Source organism: Drosophila innubila (genome assembly GCF_004354385.1).
Source record: "Drosophila innubila isolate TH190305 chromosome 3R unlocalized genomic scaffold, UK_Dinn_1.0 2_E_3R, whole genome shotgun sequence".
Taxonomy (NCBI): Eukaryota; Metazoa; Arthropoda; class Insecta; order Diptera; family Drosophilidae; genus Drosophila; species Drosophila innubila.
In genome coordinates, this window is record NW_022995380.1 from 26,138,861 (window position 1) to 26,148,377 (window position 9,517).

Below are 9,517 nucleotides of genomic sequence, written 5' to 3' on the forward strand. Positions count from 1 at the left end.
TTTTTTAAACTTTTCTTTGAATAACTACGGTTGTGTGGTCCCGTGGCTCAGCTGAATGTATAGCTTGATTTCGGGAAGGATTAAAATAAATAAAATATTTGATTAAAATATATCAAATATTAATAAGAAAATACAAACATAAAGACTTTGGATTGGCCGTAGATGGAAAACAATTAGTTGTACCCGCAATTGTACAAGATTATGTGGTTTATTATGAAAAGATTTGTTACAAGATTTGTATTAAAAATTTACAAACAAATTTTTCACAGTATTTAAGTTTATTTGCATTTAAATAGCGGGTCGTTCAAATTAAGCAGGGAATTAACTTATTTCGTTATTTTTTTCCAATCTATTAAATTCAAAAAGTTATATGTAAGTGCTTTAAAAATATAAAATATTGTAAGAAGCTAGAAAATTTGGATTAATGAACATAATACGCTTCTTACATTTGTATTGATCAATTTAGAACATAGTAATTGCAAAGCAGGGAATAAAACCGGAACCGTTAATCGAAACTAACCGTTTCATTTTTACTGTCGGAACTAAAACCGTTTCCGAAATAAAATCTCTGTCAAGAACCGAATACCGAAAGGTTTGTACTGGTTCGGTTGTGGTAAAGTTGCTAGCTCAAATAGTTGACCAACTTCCAACAGTCATAACTTGTTCAAAACTGATCCGATTTTCAAGCGGAATGTCATTTTGATCACGATTTCGCCTCTTAATTAATTCTGCATTTAAATTTCTATCATTTAGAAAATTTGATATTTTTTGATACTAAGCCATCTATCATTCAATTTTCCATACTTACCTCTTGACATTTTTTCAACAACTTTGATCTCACATAACTTCATCAAAACTTGTCCGATTTTCAAGTGGAATAGCATTTTGATCTGAATTTGGCCTCTAAATTAATTCTGCATTTAAATTTTTATCATCTTGAAAATTTGATATTTTTTCGATATTAAGCCATCTATCATTCAATTTTCCATACTTCCCCCTTGACATTTTTTCAATAACTTTGATCTCTCATAACTTCATCAAAAATTATCCGATTTTCAAGCGGAATGTCATTTTGATCATGATTTGGCCTCTAAATTAACTCTGCATTTAAATTTCTATCATCTAGAAAATTTGATATTTTTTCGATATTAAGCCATCTATCATTCAATTTTCCATACTTCCCCCTTGACATTTTTTCAATAACTTTGATCTCTCATAACTTCATCAAAAATTAACCGATTTTCAAGCGGAATGTCATTTTGATCATGATTTGGCCTCTAAATTAACTCTGCATTTAAATTTCTATCATCTAGAAAATTTGATATTTTTTCGATACTAAGCCATCTAACATTCAATTTTCCATACTTACCCCTTGACATTTTTTCAATAACTTTGATCTCTCATAACTTCATCAAAAATTATCCGATTTTCAAGCGGAATGTCATTTTGATCATGATTTGGCCTCTAAATTAACTCTGCATTTAAATTTCTATCATCTAGAAAATTTGATATTTTTTCGATATTAAGCCATCTATCATTCAATTTTCCATACTTCCCCCTTGACATTTTTTCAATAACTTTGATCTCTCATAACTTCATCAAAAATTAACCGATTTTCAAGCGGAATGTCGTTTTGATCATTGTTTGGCCTATGAATTAATTCTGCATTTAAATTTCTATCATCTAGAAAATTTGATATTTTTTCGATACTAAGCCATCTAACATTCAATTTTCCATACTTACCCCTTGACATTTTTTCAATAACTTTGATCTCTCATAACTTCATCAAAAATTATCCGATTTTCAAGCGGAATGTCATTTTGATCATGATTTGGCCTCTAAATTAATTCTGCATTTAAATTTCTATCATCTAGAAAATTTGATATTTTTTCGATACTAAGCCATCTAACATTCAATTTTCCATACTTACCCCTTGACATTTTTTCAATAACTTTGATCTCTCATAACTTCATCAAAAATTAACCGATTTTCAAGCGGAATGTCGTTTTGATCATTGTTTGGCCTATGAATTTATTCTGCATTTAAATTTCTATTATCTAAAAAATTTGATATTTTTTCGATACTAAGCCATCTATCATTCAATTTTCCATACTTACCCCTTGACATTTTTTCAATAACTTTGATCTCTCATAACTTCATCAAAAATTATCCGATTTTCAAGCGGAATGTCATTTTGATCATGATTTGGCCTCTAAATTAACTCTGCATTTAAATTTCTATCATCTAGGAAATTTGATATTTTTTCGATACTAAGCCATCTAACATTCAATTTTCCATACTTACCCCTTGACATTTTTTCAATAACTTTGATCTCTCATAACTTCATCAAAAATTAACCGATTTTCAAGCGGAATGTCATTTTGATCATGATTTGGCCTCTTAATTAACTCTGCATTTAAATTTCTATCATCTAGAAAATTTGATATTTTTTCGATACTAAGCCATCTAACATTAAATTTTCCATACTTACCCCTTGACATTTTTTCAATAACTTTGATCACTCATAACTTCATCAAAAATTAACCGATTTTCAAGCGGAATGTCATTTTGATCATGATTTGGCCTCTTAATTTATTCTGCATTTAAATTTGTATCATCTAGAAAAATTTATATTTCTTCGATACTAAGCCATCTATCATTCAATTTTCCATACTTACCCCTTGACATTTTTTCAATAACTTTGATCTCTCATAACTTCATCAAAAATTAACCGATTTTCAAGCGGAATATCATTTTGATCATGATTTCGCCTCTTAATTAATTCTGCATTTAAATTTGTATCATCTAGAAAAATTTATATTTCTTCGATACTAAGCCATCTATCATTCAATTTTCCATACTTACCCCTTGACATTTTTTCAATAACTTTGATCTCTCATAACTTCATCAAAAATTAACCGATTTTCAAGCGGAATGTCATTTTGATCATGATTTGGCCTCTTAATTTATTCTGCATTTAAATTTGTATCATCTAGAAAAATTTATATTTTTTCGATACTAAGCCATTTATCATCCAATTTTCCATACTTACCCCTTGACATTTTTTCAATAACTTTGATCACTCATAACTTCATCAAAAATTAACCGATTTTCAAGCGGAATGTCATTTTGATCATGATTTGGCCTTTAAATTGATTCTGCATTTAAGTTTGTATCATCTAGAAAAATTGATATTTTTAGACCTCTAGGTAGTATTTTGAACTGAAAAATGACACATTCGATTTCTTCCAAAGATTCGTTTACTGTTATGTGATTATTTTGTTATGACGTCTATTTAACTAAAATAAATAAATCCGTCATATAATCAATTTAATTTATTTTGATAGCTTATTAATAAATACAAAAATAGCTTCTTCGATGGGTCTCTTCACAAAATCTAATTCTTTGTGTAATCAGGTAATTATTATTAATAATGCTGATAAGAATAGGTAAACAAACAAATGTAGAATGAATGAATGTACTGACTTGTGATAAGCTGTACAAAGATCTATGGAACCCCTACAAATTGCTTTGCACTTTCGATTCCGGTAGATTTGGGAAATTTGAATATATGTATCTATAAATAAGTATGATTTAAATTTTTTCGCATTCCGATTGCATTTCGGTGACAGTTTTATGGTAATGTTTAGTGAGCCTCATTGAGATGGTTATCCGTAGTCCCTGAAGTACTCCAAGTATATCTGTAAGAGATGATATTGGTATTTATTCACGTGCATAATGTATGATTGATAAATAAACTGTTGAATGGGCATTGTAAAACTCTTCAGGCGATAATCGGATCCCAGATTATGTTGGAGTTTAAGGAATATAAAGCCTGTGCTGGCTCAGAGCCAGACAAATTGAAAGTGAAAGTGAAATTGGTAGCATTATGAAGTACCTGCTTAGTGTGGTTCTCCTTCTGGCCATTGGCCTGCATCAGATCGATGCTCACGGCATGATGCTGAGTCCTCCAAGTCGTTCCTCCCGTTGGCGTTTCGATAGCTCTGCGCCCGCCAACTATGGCGACAATGAGCTCTTCTGTGGTGGATTGAGTGTAAGTATTTTGAATTTCAATCGACTGTGGCTTCCAAAGTTAACATTCACTATTTTACCCATTTAGACTATGACAAATAACGGTGGAAAGTGTGGATTGTGTGGCGACAACTATGCGACGGCCCCACCTCGTCCCAATGAGCTTGGTGGTCAGTATGGCGGATCAGGTGTTATTACTAGAAGCTATGCCGCCGGCAATTCTATTAAAGTGGGTATTCGACTCTCCGCTAACCACCTGGGTCACTTTGAGTTCCACCTATGCAACTTGGATGCCTTTGGCCGCGAGTCCGAGGAGTGCTTCAACCAGAATCGCCTGCGATTCCCCGATGGTAGCGACAGACTGAATATTGGTAGCCAGAGAGGCGACTTCGATGTGACCATTCTTCTGCCTCAGGGACTTACTTGCAATCGTTGCGTCCTTCGTTGGACCTATATCGGAGGTATAATTGTTTGTTTGTTGCCAATTAAAAAAATGATTCTACAATCGAAAACTCTTTTACAGGCAACAATTGGGGATACTGCTCCAATGGCAGCGGAGCTTTGGGCTGTGGTCCCCAAGAAACCTTCAAGAACTGTGCCGATGTGCGTGTCTCCTGGGGCCGCAATATGGAAAACGAGTTGGCTAACGATGCCGCTAATCCAGTTGTGCCTGTAGAGGTTGATTCCGTCGAGGCTTAATTAAAAAGTTAATACATTAACATTTTGTACTGAATTTAAACCAAATGAAAATTTAATAAAATACGAGCATTTTGCATAAACAATTGTGTGTATTGAAATAATTCATTGATCAACCTCAGCGCATTAAAGTATTTAAAAGTGTTCTATTGCAATTGCAATTTGTTATTTCAATTGCCAAATGAAACTGCTTACTCGGTGCAATTGAACTGCTTGTGCAAATTACGAGCCAAGCTGTTTGTTGCTTTGATAATTTGAACTGCTTTATACTTTATTACTCTCAGTTCGTCTGTGAAAATCGGTATCTGACATTCAAATTTAACTGATTGTAAAAATTAATACAGGATAATTTTCTGTACGTTAGTCAGTAAATATGCGGCGGAGCCAAAGAGATGTCATAGTTGGGCCCCTTTCTAAACTTCTGTTGAGGGTGAATGTCTGGCTTTTCGGGTCTTATGTCTTTATTGTGAATTGGTGATACTTGCGAGAGTCCAACTAGTTGGTTGCAAAGTCACCAAGTAAAAATTAATTTGACAATCCCAAAAGCCACGCAGACTAACAAAGCTTTCTGTTAATAGCCAATCTCTTATAGAGAAGAATAATTGTAAATTAAATAATCGTTCGGGCATGGATCACTTTAAGACCAGACTGTTATGTCGTCGACATTTCCTTCGACTGGAATCGAATCTTTCTAATCTTCCAGGATTGCTGCCAAAAACTTTATGCAATTCTGAAAGCAACAATTAAAATTTGGAGGTTATTCAAAAACACAAAATAAAAATTCAATTTGTTATATTTTCAATCTTTTAAATAGTTTTGTGTGCTTAATATATGTATTTTAATGTTAATATTCTAAATTTTATTTTCATATGAATTAAATGTTCATGAGGAAATATTTAATGAATTTATAACGACTGGATTCCAGAACTCTTTCAAAAGCTAATCAAAATCAATACTAAGTGCTAAGAAATATTTAAAATCAGATAATCATGATTATTAATGCTGGTAAGTGTGATTAAATGAAGAATTCTAAAAGTAGGTAGATTGTATATTTTCAACCTGATGATAAGCTAAGACGACGATCTATTGAGCCCCCACAAATTGCTTTGTACTTTTTATTTTGGCTCGAATTTGGAACAAATCTATAAATAAGTGCATCTTAAATTCTTCACACGCCGATAGCCATTTCGCTGACAATTTAATGGTCAATTTTATTGTGCCTCTTAGAGATGGTTATCCGAGGTTCCTGATGATTCAACTTACACAGGCGCACGAGTACTCAAAGTATATCTTTAACAGATGATACATCTTATTAACTTTTCACGTTCATGATGTATGATTGATAACATTAAGTGGCAGTTGAATGGACATCGTAAAACTCTTCAGGCGATAATCGAATCAAAGATAATGTTGGGACTAAAGGAATATAAAGCCTGTGCTGGCTCAGTAGAAGGCAAAGTGAAAGTGAAAGTAAAATTGGTAGCATTATGAAGTACCTGCTCAGTGTGGTTCTCCTTCTGGCCATTGGCCTGCATCAGATCGATGCTCACGGCATGATGATGAATCCTCCAAGTCGTTCCTCCCGTTGGCGTTTCGATAGCTCTGCGCCTCCCAACTGGAATGACGGTGAGCTCTACTGTGGCGGTATAAGCGTGAGTGTTTAGAAACCAACTAACATGTACGGCCTGAAATTAATATTAATCATTCGACCCATTTAGAATATGGTCAATAACGGTGGAAAGTGTGGATTGTGTGGCGACAACTACTCGACAGCACCACCTCGTCCCAATGAAATTGGTGGTCAGTATGGTGGAATCGGTGTCATTACCAAGAGCTATGCCGCCGCCAATGCTATTAAAGTAGGCATTAAGCTTTCCGCTAACCACCTGGGTCACTTTGAGTTCCACCTTTGCAACTTGGATGCCTTTGGCCGCGAGTCCGAGGAGTGCTTCAATCAGAATCGCCTGCGATTCCCCGATGGTAGCGACAGACTGAATATTGGTAGCCAGAGAGACGACTTCGATGTGACCGTCCTTCTGCCTCAGGGACTCACTTGCAATCATTGCGTTCTTCGCTGGACCTATGTCGGAGGTAAGACTGTTTGCTTGATAAGAATTTTAAGAGTTATTTGAATAAAATACTTTTATAGGCAACAACTGGGGAATGTGTGAAAATGGCAGCGGAGCTCTGGGCTGCGGTCCACAAGAGACCTTCAAGAACTGTGCCGATGTTCGTATCTCCTGGGGTCGCAATTTGGTTAAGGAGTTGGCTAACGGTGCTAATCCAGTTGTTCCCGAAGAGGTTGATTCGATTGAGGCTTAAATTGTAATTTAATGCCTAACAATTTTGTACTGAATCGAAACCAAATTTAAATTTAATAAAAAATGAGCATTTTGTTTTAAATATTGTGAGAACTTAATTTCTTTGATTAACTGTGTACTTTTAATTTCTTCGTTGTTTTAAATGGTAATTTACACTGCTTGCCATGAGCATTGCACTGCTTTATTTTCTTTAAAACCAAGGTGTGCTCGTAGTTGGAAATGATCACTGCTTATCATGGGCATATGCACTGCTTGTGTATTTTGAAGACACGCGGTTCTCTTACTTGGTAGTTTGAACTGCTTTGTACCCAACTTTCCGTTAACGGAATAATTAATAATTATTAAGATAAGTTACAACAAATAATTAAAATAAGTAAAACAAGTGGCTACACGATTGTACGATAATGATTAACACAGTTACCGTATTTGTATCCAAAAAGTGTAAGACACTGTAAAATGTAAGATAGATTTGCTTTTATTAATAACTTATATCATAATTCTTATGATAATTATACAATTAATTTTATATTTTAATGACTTAATGTTGCTGAAAGCGGCACCAATCTGTGGGTTATTAGCGTGTGTCATAGTTGTTTTGGCCAATAAAGATCGGGCCAATTCTTGGAGTGATATAACGATTCCCCAAAATTTCTACCCCATAAAAGTAAAGTTGTTGTAGAAGAAACTGATAAGAATCCTATAAATTTTATATGAGAACGCTTTGCATTGTCATAATAATTCGAAAATTCAAAACCTGCCCTAATAATGTTAGCTGATAATGATAAGGCTAACAATGTATATAAGCCTTGGCTAAGAAGAGTTGGAGCTCAGTGAAAGAACTAGAAAGTGCAAAGCAAAATGAAATACCTCAACCTGATCAGTATTACCACTTTGGTGTTGACAGTATGTTGTTTTATTTGGCAGATTGATGCTCATGGCATGATGTTGAGTCCAGTGGGTCGATCTTCCCGTTGGCGTTACGATTCCACGGCGCCCAAAAACTTCGATGACAGTGGACTCTACTGCGGTGGCTTTTGGGTATGTGCTAAGTCTTTTCTGCTGCCAAGGACTCTATCTATAGACAGAGATCTATTTTATAGAAACAAACTGAAAACGATGGTCAATGTGGTCTGTGTGGTGATGATTATAGTCTAAGCCAACCGAGACCTAACGAGCTCGGTGGCACTTACGGCAAGGGTGTTATAGTCAAGACCTATATTGGGGTTAGATCGATTGAGGTCAATGTGCTCATTACTGCCAATCATCTGGGATACTTCACATTCGACCTATGCAACTTGGATGAAGCTGGCACTGAGTCGGAGGAATGCTTCAATAAGTATCCTCTCAATTTTATCGATGGCAACAGAAAGCTCCATATTGGCACCCTCACGGGCAGCACAAATCAGACCTTGGAACTGCCCAGCGGCATCACCTGCAAGCATTGCGTTCTTCGTTGGACATACACGGCTGGTAAGTCAAACAATCAACTCGTAGTCCCAACCAGCCTTACATACACTTTCATCCCCTTATAGGCAATAACTGGGGCGTCTGCGAGGATGGCTCTGGTGCCATGGGCTGTGGTGCCCAAGAGAACTTTAAGAATTGCGCTGACGTGAGCATTTTGGACTCCGCCCGTGACATTATTGAAGATTCCCTAAAGGCAGAGGTGCCTGTAGTTGTGCCTGTACCCGATGAACCTGTCGTATAGACGCTAATGTTTATTAACTTTAGGCGAACAAATTTAGAAAGGAACTGAAAGTATTAAAAACATTTCTGTTTTATGAATGCATTTTTCTTTTTATTCAATAAATTTATTATAATTTATGTATGTATTTTGTATAAACTTTGTTGCATGTTTTCCTTCTGGTTCACGTGGCAGGTATGTGTGTGTGTGTGTGTGTGTTTGTATGTGTGTCCATGTGGGGGTGTGTTGCTGGTGTGAGCATGTGCATCTAATGATTGGAGCCGTGTCCATAAAAAATGCAAATATCCTGCTGCAAATTTAGTTGTATATGAAATCTGTGTGAACGCAATTTGAAAGCATTTTCCCGAAAAATATGCAACGGTCAGCACACATCTGTAATAAATATTTTTGTTTATGCTAATGTATATATATATATATATTTATATGTGTGTATATACTAAATATGTATGTATGCAATTTTTGTAATTTGTTTGTTGGCTTAAAAATATGTTCACAATATCTGCTTAGTAATAAGATTCACAAATTAATTTCATTGTTAATTTTAATATTAATTTCATACAAAGCGTTCAGGTTGTTGGCAAATTATAATCAATTAATTCATTTGTTAATTTCCCTTCTTGTGCTCAACTTAAATGGCTTAATTTTCGAATTGTGCAATTAAATACTCAATATAAGCACAATTCAATACATGCTAAGTTTAGTAAGTATATTTGTTCAACAATTAAACAAACAAATCGCAAACAACACTGTAACGTTTTTGGTT

The 9,517-nt window shown here is 34.8% G+C and overlaps 2 protein-coding genes across 2 annotated transcripts; both read left to right on the top strand.

The window, feature by feature from the left end:
• The first annotated feature begins 3,878 nt into the window (after positions 1-3,878).
• On the top strand, positions 3,879-4,814 carry LOC117792272. Its single transcript, XM_034632332.1, has 3 exons — positions 3,879-4,054; positions 4,121-4,493; positions 4,556-4,814. The coding sequence occupies exons 1-3, from the start codon at positions 3,890-3,892 to the stop codon at positions 4,729-4,731; spliced, it is 714 nt and encodes a 237-aa protein (XP_034488223.1). The 5' UTR covers positions 3,879-3,889; the 3' UTR covers positions 4,732-4,814.
• A 3,090-nt stretch (positions 4,815-7,904) lies between these two features.
• Positions 7,905-8,834, top strand: LOC117792115. Its single transcript, XM_034632105.1, has 3 exons — positions 7,905-8,087; positions 8,150-8,519; positions 8,582-8,834. The coding sequence occupies exons 1-3, from the start codon at positions 7,908-7,910 to the stop codon at positions 8,755-8,757; spliced, it is 726 nt and encodes a 241-aa protein (XP_034487996.1). The 5' UTR covers positions 7,905-7,907; the 3' UTR covers positions 8,758-8,834.
• The last annotated feature ends 683 nt before the right edge of the window (positions 8,835-9,517 follow it).